This window comes from Acanthochromis polyacanthus, chromosome 6, assembly GCF_021347895.1.
Source record: "Acanthochromis polyacanthus isolate Apoly-LR-REF ecotype Palm Island chromosome 6, KAUST_Apoly_ChrSc, whole genome shotgun sequence".
In the NCBI taxonomy this organism is placed as follows: Eukaryota; Metazoa; Chordata; class Actinopteri; family Pomacentridae; genus Acanthochromis; species Acanthochromis polyacanthus.
Genome location: NC_067118.1, coordinates 2,092,687 through 2,106,637, shown reverse-complemented (window position 1 = coordinate 2,106,637; position 13,951 = coordinate 2,092,687). Strand labels below are relative to the sequence as shown.

The window sequence follows — 13,951 nt, the reverse complement described above, 5'->3', positions numbered from 1 at the left end:
GCCACTAATATCCAATATCGCAATATATATTGATATCGCAGTTCTTGACACCCATATCGCACATATTTCCAATATCGTGCAGCCCTCGACACCACATTATGAGCCCATCCTCTCTTACTCACAATGTGTCTCAGTTCACCGTTAACTATTCACCTGAACACTTCATGATGTTCTACATGTGTAGCGGAGTTAATGATTCTACTTGTCATGTCATATTACATATTTGGTTCCCACGGTGACCATCGGAAATGGCGTGGACACACAACAACCGGGCCCTTGCAGACTTGGGGTGTGTTCCATAGATATGAAGAGTAGATACGCCAGCCCGCTGTAGTAGCCGGCTAATCAACGTGCCTACGTGGCGGCCATCTTGAAGGGGGCAAAGTTCCCATTCAAATCAATGCATGCTCATTTCTCAACCGATTTTCGTGTGGTTTACTTTGTCAGCGTCAAAACATGTACTATTAATAGAAACTATGTGATCTAAAAAAAACACTGAAAAAGGCTTCCAACAAATGTAACCTACAATTTTAGTTAACATATTCTTTAGATCCAGAGGCCAGGGAATCTTTTCAGTTCAGCCATTACATGTATAAATGTAAATGAATCATAGAGAGGGGTTGGACTGTCTCCTACTCCGGAGTTGCCCAAAGTGAGAGGTGCCGGGCGGGTGTGGGGATACTCACAAGCCCCCGGCTGAGCGCCGCTTTGTTGGAGTTCTCCCCGGAGAACGAGAGGGTCGCCTCACTGCGACTTCGTGTTGCAGAGGGAAAAACTCTGACTGTTGTCTGTGCTTATGCACCGAACAGCAGTTTGGAGTATTCGGCCTTCTTGGAGTCTCTGGGTGGTGTCCTGGAAGGGGTACCGCCCGGGGATTCCATAGTTCTCCTGGGAGACTTCAATGCCCACTTTTGCAACAATGGAGAAACCTGGAGGGGGGTGATTGGGAGGAACGGCCTGCCTGATCTGAACCTGAGTGGTGTTTTGTTATTGGACTTCTGTGCTAGTCATGGTTTGGCCATAACAAACACCATGTTCGAGCATAAGGTTGCTCATAAGTGTACTTGGTACCAGAGCACCTTAGGCCAAAGGTCGACGATTGACTTTATAGTCGTATCGTCAGACCTGCGGCCGTATGTTTTGGACATTCGGGTGAAGAGAGGTGCAGAGCTGTCAACTGATCACCACCTGGTGGTGAGTTGGATCCGATGGGGGGGGGACTGCCGGACAGACCTGGTAAACCCAAACGTGTAGTGCGGGTGAACTGGGAACGTCTGGCGGAGGACCCTGTCCGTAAGGTTTTTAACTCCCACCTCCGGAAGAGTTTCTCCTGCATCCTGGGGGAGGTTGGGGACATGGAGTCTGAGTGGTCCATGTTAAAAACCTCCATTGCAGAAGCAGCTGCTAGGAGCTGTGGTCTGAAGGTCACTGGTGCCTGTCGTGGCGGCAATCCAAGGACCCGCTGGTGGACACCAGCGGTGAGGGAGGCCGTCAGGCTGAAAAAGGAGGCTTTTCGAGCCTGGTTGGCTCGGGGGTCTCCCGAAGCAGCTGACAGGTACCGGTTGGCCAAAAGTGCGGCAGCTGTGGTGGTTGTGGAAGCTAAAACTCGGGTGTGGGAGGAGTTCGGGGAGGCCATGGAGAAGGACTTTCGGTCGGCCTCAGGGAAGTTCTGGCAAACCGTTCGACGCCTCAGGAAGGGGATGCAGGGCATCGCTCAGGCTGTGTACAGTCGGAGTGGAGAACTGTTGACCCGTACTGGGGATATCATTAAGCGGTGGAAAGAGCACTTCGAGGAACTCCTGAACCCGGTAAACACGTCCTCTATGGAGGAGGCAGAGCCTGAAGACTCGGGGGGATCTTCGTCCATATCTGTGGCAGAGGTCGCCGAGGTAGTTAAGAAGCTCCTCGGTGGCAAGGCACCAGGTGTGGACGAGATTCGCCCTGAGATGCTGAAGGCTCTGGACATTGTTGGACTGTCCTGGTTGACACATCTATACAATGTCGTGTGGGCATCGGGTACAGAGCCTGTGGAGTGGCAGACCGGGGTGGTGGTCCCTATTTTCAAAAAGGGGGACCGGAGAGTGTGTGCCAACTACCGCGGTATCACACTTCTCAGCTTCCCCGAAAAGTTTACTCTCGGGTGCTGGAAGGGACGATCTGACCGATAGTCGAACCTCGGATTCAGGAGGAGCAATGCGGATTCCGTCCCAGTCGTGGAACAGTGGACAAGCTCTTTACAGTTGCGGAGCTGCTGAGGGGGTCATGGGAGTATAATCTGCCAGTCTACATGTGTTTTGTGGATCTGGAGAAGGCCTATGACCGTGTCCCTCGAGGGGTTTTGTGGGAGGCACTGCGGGAGTATGGGGTCCCGGGCTCGTTGCTACGGGCCGTTTGGTCCCTGTACGACCAAAGTGAGAGCTGTGTCTGCATACTCGGCACTAAGTCAGACACGTTTCTGGTGGGTGTTGGACTCCGCCAGGGCTGCCCCTTGTCTCCAATCCTGTTTGTGGTTTTCATGGACAGGATTTCAAGGCGCAGACGTGGTGGGGAGGGTTTTCAGTTTGGGAGCCTCAGGATCGCATCTCTGCTTTTTGCGGATGATGTGGTTTTGTTGGCGTCCTCAGACCGTGACCTTCAGCACGCACTGGAGCGGTTTGCAGCCGAGTGTGAAGCGGCAGGGATGTGGCTCAGCACCTCCAAGTCCGAGTCCATGGTTCTCTGCCGGAAACCGGTGGATCGCTCCCTTGGGGGGGAGTTGCTTCCCCAAGCGAAGGAGTTTAAGTATCTCGGGATCTTGTTCACGAGTGATGGGAAAATGGAGCGGGAGATGGACAGGCGGATTGGTGCAGCGTCAGCAGTAATGCTGGCGTTGTACTGAACCGTCGTGGTGAAGAGGGAGCTGAGCCGTAAAGCGAAGCTCTCGATTTACCAGTCCATCTACGTTCCAACCCTCACCTATGGTCATGAGCTTTGGGTAGTGACCAAAAGAACAAGATCGCGGATACAAGCGGCCCAAATGAGCTTCCTCCGTAAGGTGGCTGGACGCAGCCTTAGAGATAGGGTGAGGAGCTCAGACATCCGGAGGGAGCTCGGAGTAGAGCTGCTGCTCCTTCGCATCGAAAGGAGCCAGTTGAGGTGGTTTGGCCATCTGATACGGATGCCTCCAGGGAGACTTCCTCTGGAGGTTTTCCGAGCACGTCCGCCTGGGAGGAGACCCCGGGGTAGACCCAGAACTCGCTGGAGGGATTATATATCCCGTCTGGCCTGGGAACGCCTCGGGATCCCCCAGGAAGAGCTGGAGGGCGTCGCTGAGGGGAGGGACGTCTGGAACGACCTGCTTCGCCTGCTGCCTCCGCGACCCGGCCCCGGATAAGCAGAAGAAAATGGATGGATGGATGGATTTATTTATTATTAATATTAGTTTATTATTTTTGTAAATAGAAATATATGCATATATATCTAGGCTATTATATACATATAACAAGGAGCTAGACTAGAACAGGATAGAGTTTATTTACATTTACAATTAACACAATTATTATAAATATTAACTATTTTTTATATCTCTCTTTCGGATGATATATACATATAACAATGAGAGACTAGAACAGGATAGTTAACTTTTACAAAAAACAACTTAAGTATTAATATTAATTATTATTTAATTATTTCTTTCTCTCTCTCTCTAGGCTGTTATATGCATCTAAGAAGGAGATAAGACTAGAACAAGATAGAGGCAGACTGGAACAGAATACAGTTTATTTACAGTGGGTACAGAAAGTATTCAGACCCCTTGAAATTTTTCACTCTGTGTCATTGCAGCCATTTGCCAAAATCAAAAAAGTTCATTTTATTTCTCATTGATGTACACTCAGCACCCCATCTTGACAGAAAAACAGAAATGTAGAAATTTTTGCAAATTTATTAAAAAATAAAAACTGAAATATCACATGGTACAAGACGACCAGCCTGTAGCCTTCTCATCGAGATCCGTGACTGAAGCAGAGACGCACTACGCACAGATTGAGAAGGAAATGCTCTCCATCATCCATGCCTGCACAAAGTTTCACCACTACATATTTGGGAAACACGTCACAGTATATAATGATCACAAGCCACTCGAAGACATTTACAAGAAACCATTGCTGTCTACTCCGATGCGCATCCAGAGAATGCGTTTGCGACTTCAGTGGTACGACATTTCTGTCAAATACAGAAGAGGAAAAGACATGGAGCTTCCAGACACACTGTCCAGAGCACAACTGTCAGATAAAACACCAGAGGCAGGTACGTTAGAGTGTGTGTCTATGCTAAGCTTCCTGTCTGTGAGTGATGAGAAATATGCTGAGTTGCAGCAGTGCACTAAAGAAGAATTGAGCACTCTCCAACAAGTCATTCAGCAAGGCTGGCCAGACCACAGGAGGGATGTGTGCATATCTGTCCCACCATACTGGGACTCAAGAAGCCAACTAGCAGTAACTGATGGAGTTGTCTACAAAGGGATGCAGATTGCAGTACGCCCCACCATAAGAAAACACATGCTAAGCCTCATACATCAGTCTCACCTGGGAATGGTAAAAAGCAAGCAGCGCGCACGTGAAGTGTTGTACTGGCCAGGTATGAGTGCAGAGATTGAAAACGTGATCAAAAACTGCGCTAAGTGTGCTGAACTTCAAAACAGACTTTCCAAACTGCCGCTAATGCCAACAGAAACGCCTTAGCTCCCATTTGAAGTAGTAGGTTCTGATCTGTTCGAGTTTGAGGACAAGCAGTACGTGCTCCTAGTGGACTATTACTCTAAGTGCATTGAAGTTGACAGGCTAAAAGATCAGAACAGTCTACATCTCCACACCAGCACTGTAACTGCCAACCAGTCACGTAACATCCCGAGTGATGAAGAGCCCTGGCATGAGCCACCACAGACACCAGCGGCAGAGGTGCAGCAGCCCACTGCCCCTCCTGAGTTACCCTCATCAACCCCTGTGTTGCCCCAGCGCTCACAAACACAAACAGGTGAACTCTATCGAACCAGATATGGCAGAGCAGTGAAACCCCCGGACAAACTGAACTTATGAACTGTTAACATCTAACTGCAGTTTGTAGTCAGGGGCAGGAGTGGCCCATATGCCTGATGGAAGTGATGTGCTGGTAACATCTCCTTCCAAGACTAAAAAAAAAAAAAAAGAGTATGTTAATTGTTTACATAAACTTAGTGTTCACATTACTATAAGCTAAACACAAATATACAAAAAAAAGAACATGAAGACATTGTTGTAAGCAATATATCTTCTTCTTTTCCTTTCGCCTTTTCCCTTCAGGGGTCTCCACAGTGAATCAATTGCCTCCATCTAACCCTGTCTGCTGCATCCTCTTCTCTCACACCAACTACCTTCATGTCCTCTTTAACCACATCCATAAACCTCCTCTTTGGTCTTTCTCTAGGCCTCCTGTCTGGCAGTGGGAAACTCAGCATCCTTCTACCAATATATTCACTCTCTCTCCTCTGGACATGTCTGAACCATCTCAGTCTGGCCTCTCTGACTTTATCTCCAAAGCCTCTAACATGTGCTGTCCCTCTGATGTTCTCATTCCTGGTCCTATCCATCCTGGTCACTCCCAAAGAGAACCTCGGCATCTTCAGTTCTGCTACCTCCAGCTCTGCCTCCTGTCTTTTCCTCAGGGACACTGTCTCCAGACCAAACAACATGGCTGGTCTCACCACAGTTTTGTAAACCTTTCCTTTCATTTTAGCTGAAACTCTTCTATCACACATCACACCTGACACTTTTCTCCAGCCGTTCCAGCCTGCCTGTACACGCTTCTTCACCTCTTTTCCACACTCTCCATTGCTCTGGACTGTTGACCCTAGGTTGTGAGCAATATATATATATTTTAAAAAAGTAATTTGAATATTGCACTGTTCTAAGATAAGCTACAATACAGGATAGCTATTGCACTATTCTCAGATATTTTTGTTAACTGAGAAAGGGGGATGTAATGTATGCATGATTGTAAAGTCGCGCTTGCTATATGTCCCTTGCCGCAACCCGTACTTGCGTTGTTGTTCAATAAATGCAGCCAAGTAGCAAGTCCGGTGTTCAAGATGAACTGGTGTTCCGATCAACTGGTGATAGCAGGGTTTCTGAGACAGATGTTTCGTAGGCATGGCTTTTCAGGACTCCTTACCTACTGACCAGAAAATAAACAATGGGACAACTTCGTCTATAAAATGAGATTTCTGCTGTTCTATACATTTCGGTCTTGACAAAATAACTGAAAATAAGAGGCGTTCTCATTTTTAAAGTCACGCACTGTCAGGCTACATGAAAGAAAAACTACGTCGCCGCGGTTGGGACGAGTGGAGCTGCGATCTCTGTTTGCTGCAGTTTACTGTTTACTCCTGTTAAAGCAGGAGACAGGAGACCAGCACACGGTATGCACGTTATTTAACAAGAAGTTCACCAAGCCGGGTGATAACAGAATGCCGAAGTGTTGCAGTATAACATTAATATATTGATACAGTATTGGCAGGTTTAGATCACATTGTAGCTACACTGTCTTATTTAAATAACACAAACGTCAAAATTTGACCAAAACAGCCCAGCAGTATTTAACGTATTGGATTTGAAATGCAGCAATTTAGCAAAATTCACAGGACATTCATGTTCAAACCAGCAGCAGAACTTTGTTGTGTCATACTACTCTAAACTGACATGTCACTGAGAAAAGACACCAATTCCTTTCAGTAAATCACATATACTGGGGCATCAGCTCAGGTGACTGAACAGGAGATCTATAAACAGGAAGATAAACCCGATGCAGTGGCCCGGGTTCAACTCCAGCTCACTGCTTTCTGCTGTAGGTTTTCTTCCTACTTTTCCGTCTGTCTCTCTACTTACCTGTCAAATAAAGCTAATAAAAAGGAAAAAAAATAACATTTATTCACAGCTATTGGTAGTCATAAATATATATAAGTGTAAAGGTGTTCAGTGAAGAGGCAGTTTTTAGTCTGAGAGGGAATCTGCAGATGGAACTTAGCGTGGAACAATTCAGCACGATGATGCACTCAGCACAGTCGGTCTGTTCCTGTGCCCTAAATGCTCTTCATGTAGTACATATTCTTGGAAAGAGAAAAAGAAAGGTTTCTGCTGCTCTCATGATAGTTTACAGTCTGTGAAAACTTATGCCACTTTCCACTAACCACTTTGTGTCAGGATAACTGAGACTGGCTTGATCCCTAATAATGATGGGTTGCAATGAATAATGAGCCAGTTTATACTGGACATATTTGGTGACTTTTACGAGATTATTATGAGTACAGAGTTGATATGTTGATATCAAAGTTGATATGTTCCTTGTGAATTTAAATGCAATACTTTCCGTCTATAGAAAAAAGAATCAAATCCACCACCAACTGTATCCAGTTACTGGCCATTCACTTCTTTTTGGTCCCATGGGGCTCATGGAAATGGTCAGTTTGGATGTGTTTTGTCAATTAAATATTTAGATTTCAATTGCTGCAGATTGACAGTCACCCTCCCTAAAACAAATTGGAGCCAAAAAACACAAAAAAGCATCAAGGAGCAACGTTGATTGGATGTCAAGTATTTTGATTGTCATTGTAATTGTGCAGTAAAATGATGTGGGATTGATCCCTTTGTAGGGCCTCTTTACCACAATAACGACCTCAAAGCCTCTTCAAGCTTCTTATGATAGTAGTCAAAATCTTGACTATTTCTAAACATCAAATTCACCTCAAGGTGCCCGCTGGGTTATTTGGTCTGTTTTTATTCATTCTTATTTTACTGTTTCACGTCTTGAGTTGTGAGATCTTGTTTGAAACAGCAGCTAGCTGTATAGTTCAAGGGTGGGCTCGTTAAGGTTTTGTAGAATAAATATCCTCGTCTCTATTATTGTTCTACGTCTTTAGAAATAAAATAAAATACTTTAATTTTGTGTTCTATAAAGTCAGTGCATTTAATTTACAATGCATTGATTCTACAGAATACAATGTTGATTAACTTGCAATGCCCCAGTAAAATAAATAAATCCTGAATAACGGGGGAAAATTAGATGAAGCATATCGACGTTCTGAAGGCTGGAATGTGAAATCTCTGGTTAGAATGTGGTCAGATGGTTTATATGATGTCATTGTTTTACTTAAAATCTGTTTAAAAGTAGAACAAGTCAGTGGTTTATCGCAGTAAGCTTTGAAAACGGTATTAGAACTTCTCTTGCTGTTTCTGTCCGACTGAGGACACAGACTGTCACCAGTTAATCTGATGGAGATCGTCACACTGCCGCAGTGAAACTGCGGTCAAGCCAGCCGCCTCTCGTTTCTCCGTAGTCAAGCCAGCCGCTCCTACATTTTCAGTGCGCTCTTATCGTCAGCTTACGGTAAATGCATGACCGCGCATCAACTATTTCCGGTTTAAAAAATAAAGCGCTGCATTCGCAGATGTATTATACAGGGATGTTTTAAGTAACTGACTCAGCTTAACTGTTAACTATCGAATTGTACGGCTAATATTTACATTAAATAAATAGCTTGAAGTATAAGAAGCTGAAAACTTGTTTATCTGTCTGTCTGTCTGTCTGTCTGTCTGTCTGTCTGTCTGTCTGTCTGTCTTAAAAATTGTGAATTCAAATAAAAAGTGATGTGTGTCATCCCAGTGATCTATTAGTGTGATAATAAAATAAACCTCAGTCGAAAAGTCACATGATCTGGACCGTAATGAGAAGACATGCTGATATTTACATTAAAAATGTTTAATTTTTTGCTTTAAAATCTTTTAAGCCAAACTATTTCTTCTTCTTTGGCGTATGCTGACCAGGTAAGGTAGGATTGTGATTCTGCATTAGTTTGGGGTCAATACGTCACATGACCTGAGAGCTATTGAGCTAAAATGCTAATACTTACCGTAAAAAATTAATAATAAATTCATTAAGTATCCAAATGGTATAAAAAGTGCTGTGTCTTGATCAGTCTGTTTCATACTATAATCCCAAATAGATTTGGAGTCTTTGGGTCACATGACCTGGTAGCTATTGAGCTAAAATTCTAATATTTACTGTAAAAAAATTAATAATAAATTCATAAAGCATTCAAATGTAATAAAACCTTGTGTGTCTTGATCACCTTTTACAGTTCTGTCAATCCTTATTGATTTGGAGTCTCTAGGTCACATGACCTAGGAGCTATTGAGCCAAAATGCTAATATTTACAGTTAAATATCAATATAAAATATGCAAAGTATCCAGATGGAATAAAAAGTGCTGTGTCTTGATCACTCTATGAGATGCTCTAATCCTGCATAGATTTGGTGTCTGTACGTCACATGACTTGGGAACTATTGAGCTAAAATACTAATATTTACATTTTGAAATGAATTAAAAACTCACTAAAAAAATATTAACATAAATAACATAATGTAACATAACGTCACGTCAGGTCTTTGCTCTTCCTTTTTCTGCCTCACGTAAGTTAACCGTTAATTATCAATGAAATAAGTTTCCAATCGACTGAGCCCATAACACACGTGCTGCTCAATATCCAGAACACCATTTGGAGTCAGAGTTGTGCGATGGGTCCTTTGAAAAAAGGCAGAAGAAGGAAGAGCTAAGACCTGATGTGACGTTATGTTACATTATGTTATGATACATTACGGCACTCAAATATAGGGATTTGTAGTTCATAGATTCTTTGTCACACTGAGAAACATTGAATGAACATTTGGACACAATTAATATGTTTTGTGAATTTTTCATGTATTTTATACTGTAATTATGAGCATTACAGCTCTATAAGTCCCAGGTCATGTGATCTTTTGGCTAAATAGATTTAGACCTGGTTTATTACACAGACTTTATTATTGCTTTTGGAGACTATTAATATTTTTTTAGTGAGTTTTTAATTCATTTCAAAATGTAAATATTAGTATTTTAACTCAATAGCTCGCAGATCATGTGACGTATTGACCCCAAACTAATGCAGAATGATAGTGCTACTAAGGATGGTCAACATACGCCAATTTATATTTGATTTTAGGTCATTATTGATTTTAACAATTTTTTTACAGTAACTATTAGCTTTTTAGCTCAATAGCTCTCAGGTCATGTGACCTATGGACCCCAAACTAATGCAGAATGATAGTGCTACTAAAGATGGTCAACATACGGCAATTTATATTTGATTTCTGGTCTTTATTGATTTTTAACAGTTTTTTACAGTAAATATTAGCAGTTTAGCTCAATAGCTCTCAGGTCATGTGACGTATTGACCCCAAACTAATGCAGAATCACAATCCTACCTTACCTGGTCAGCATACGCCAAAGAAGAAGAAATAGTTTGGCTTAAAAGATTTTAAAGCAAAAAATTAAACATTTTTAATGTAAATATCAGCATGTCTTCTCATTACGGTCCAGATCATGTGACTTTTCGACTGAGGTTTATTTTATTATCACACTAATAGATCACCGGGATGACACACATCACTTTTTATTTGAATTCACAATTTTTAAGACAGACAGACAGACAGACAGACAGACAAACAAGTTTTCAGCTTCTTATACTTCAAGCTATTTATTTAATGTAAATATTAGCCGTACAATTCGATAGTTAACAGTTAAGCTGAGTCAGTTACTTAAAACATCGCTGTATAATACATCTGCGAATGCAGCGCTTTATTTTTTAAACCGGAAATAGTTGATGCGCGGTCGTGCATTTACCGTAAGCTGACGATAAGAGCGCACTGAAAATGTAGGAGCGGCTGGCTTGACTACGGAGAAACGAGAGGCGGCTGGCTTGACCGCAGTGCAGTGAAGCGATATTTCCACTCCGTTAGGTGGAAGTCCTCATTAAACCGAGTATTTTACTGGTAGACTGAACAGCCATGAGCCCAAACAGAGCAATAACGACAATGTTAAAGCTGACAACAAGAACATTTCGGAACAGTTTATTGACGTCTGTGTGTTTTGAACAGGCATCGGTACAGTCACCTACGATATGCGGTTTTAACAGCTGTCTCGCTCACTGAATATCACCAGTTGATCGGAACACCAGTTAATCTTGAACAATGGTCTCCTCCTTGTCTCCTCATACTTTTAACAAATAAGTACATTACAGTAAGACGACCAGTTTAAGCTCCGCCAGCAAAATGCTAATTAAGTTTAACCTCTGTGCTGAATAAATTGTTTTGTGTTTTTAGCATCATCTGGAGGTCACCACGTGCACGACTGTGAGAGTAATATCAGTGTGTTTTACCAGCTCCTTCAAATAAACGGCGGATTTGATGCCAATAGGGAGGATGTTCCCAGTTTGATTATCTACACAATGCAAGACAGAGTACACAACCACTACACATGCTAGAAGTGGAATTCTTCACCATCAAAACACATACACACCTATGGGCTGTAAGGGGATGTGTGGTTTCCAGATGACATCCAGCAGTCTGCGCTGACGATCGATCTCCTCCTCGTACTGGACGATGGTTTTTTCAAACTCTGTGAATATTTCTCCAGCAGCAGCAGTTAGTCTGTCGCTGATCAACTCTCTCAGATACTCAACTGAACACATCGTTACTTTCTCGCTCTGATATTTCTCATTCATACTATAATACAGCCGTTTTAGAGCTCAGTCCACACAGCAGTGAAGCTAACTCTGCTCACGCTTCTTTGTTTACATCCGCCGGGTGTCACACTGTGAAGTTCCGGCAGAAACACTGAGTTACTTTCTTCTTCCTCATTGAATTAGGCGGACTAGACGCATCACTGTCGTATTGCTGCCACCTACTGGATGTTACTCATAGTCCTTAGAGAATCCTCGATATTTTCGTATGCAGTCCTGTGGTTATGAGAAAGTTCAGAAGTTTCTTCATATTTGTCCACTCCTCCATGCTCAGTATAAAGCAAAGATTAAAAACAGTTCGTCCAGCTGCTCCTAGTCTCTAATGTTTCTTCTGTTGGCATGAGTAGAACTTACACTTAAGAAGAACAGTTTCTCGTTCACCACACTCACAGTTCCTATCTCTGTGCTTCCCAATCAAAGCCAGTCCACTTTTCAGACTGCAGTGTCTGAGTCTTAGCCAGGTTGGAACAATTGAGTCTCTTCTTGCACCACTGAAGTGCCTTCTTACTTTTCCCATTTTACCTTGAATAGCAAAATCAGTCCCCCTCTTCTTTTGTTTCCTGAACCCTCTGCCATATTTCTTTGACTAGTTTGTTAATGACAGAGTCATAATCTGACTTTCTGTGTGCTAAATCAAATTCTATTCTTTCCTCCTTGGTTGCTCTTTGTGTCAAGCTATCTGCTTCCTCATTGCCCTCCACACCCATATGTGCTGGAACCCAAATAAAACCACCTCACACCCTGCTCTGTGAATTTGAAACAGTGCGTGAAATATTTCTTATAGAAAATTGAGTCTGGATTTGGAGTTTGCTTCTTTATTGATGTCAACACGGCTCATGAATCGCTGCATCAGACTGACTTGACCAGTTTGTTGTCCATCACCCATCAAAGTGCCAAAATGATCCCTGATATCTCTGCAGTGAATGCTGTCATCTGGAATTCTAAAGCCTTTTCTGATCTTGAAAACTGGAAAGAATAAACCAACAGTGACTTCATCATTATCAGGGTTGTTAGATTCGTCTGAGTAAATTTGTATATGAGAACCCCATTCTTCTTCAATATGGGTATTGACGATGTCATTCATGAATTCTGACTTGTTTGACTTGTGGTTCTTCAGCATGGTTAGATCAATGTCTGGGTAAAAGAACAGCCATGATGGGATATTTGGCCAATAAACTGGAGAGCACACCTGAAGGTTACCTTTGTCTTCCGCCCTCTTCATCTTTATCCGTCTGTCTGTCATCACAGTTGTGAGTATTCATCTAAAATATACAAGAAAATATAAAAACAGATTCTGAACAACAGCAAGGCTACAAAGACAAAACTAGAAAGATACAGAATAACTGCATATATCTCATATAGTTCATTTATATATTTTATATTGTCTTCTACAGTTTATTCCATTTATATACTTAATGTGATCACACCACTTAGTACTGTTTCTACCGTATCATAATGGAGGCACCCAAAGTGTTCATGAAGCACTTTTACTGCTTCTTTTGCACTTACAAAAGGCTGTCGGACCTGTTGGACCTCTTTGCAGAGGTGTGACCTCAAAAAACTAAAAATTACTTGAATTGAAAAATATATCAGACGGATTTGGCGGAATATACCTTTCATTGAAATGTCTAAGAAGACCTACAGGTAAACAATATAGCAGATAATACTCGAAATCGCAAGACAAAAGACTCAGAACCTGACGGTGGTAACGTGGCCCTCATGAATGAAATCAGAGCACTCGGCGCAAAGATGGACATGATGCAAACGACCCTGGAAACAGATAAATAACAGATTTCTGTCTTTGAATGAGCGTATGGATAAGCTTATTTTTGAAAGTCAAGCTAACATGAAGGCCGAGTTAGAGAACATGGCAGTGGAGCTACGTGCTAATCTGGACATGGAGGTCGGGATTATTACTTCAAGAATGGAGAGGATTGAAAAGAAAATTGCTAAAAAAATGTACACCACCAGGCTTTGACCCAAGCGTCTCCATTATCATTGTTGGTTTACAACAAGAGGACAACGAGGATGTGATGGCTAAGGTGTTAAATCTGCTGCGTAATGGCCTCTGCTGTGACTCGGTGCCCGTCCCAGTAGCCGTGGAGCGCATCCGCATGCGAGGCACCAAACCCGGTCTGATCAAAGTGGAGCTCTCCTCGGTGGAGGAGAAGGTGGTTGCGCTAAGACGCAAAGCTAAGCTAAAGGACCATGAATGTTTTAAGACGGTGTTTGTGTCTTCAGCTAAATCCCATGCAGAGAGGCTAGTGGATTTAAATTTTAAGACCCTCCTGAGAGAAACTTCTGTTGGAAAAGACTTTTATGTGG

General features: G+C 42.8%; 1 protein-coding gene across 5 annotated transcripts in view; it reads right to left on the bottom strand.

Moving 5' to 3' along the window:
• Nucleotides 1-11,723, bottom strand: part of LOC110971346 (gastrula zinc finger protein XlCGF57.1-like) — a 56,170-nt gene extending 44,447 nt beyond the window's left edge. For 2 of the 5 annotated variants that reach the window (XM_051949500.1, XM_051949501.1), the window contains exon 1: nt 11,404-11,708. In XM_051949500.1, coding sequence (XP_051805460.1) covers nt 11,404-11,608 — 205 coding nt within the window. In that variant the 5' untranslated portion in view covers nt 11,609-11,708. Of the gene's footprint in view, nt 1-11,403 lie in introns of all 5 variants that reach the window. The other 3 variants (XM_051949505.1, XM_051949503.1, XM_051949502.1) reach the window with 3 other exon arrangements.
• Between the last annotated feature and the right edge of the window lie 2,228 nt (nt 11,724-13,951).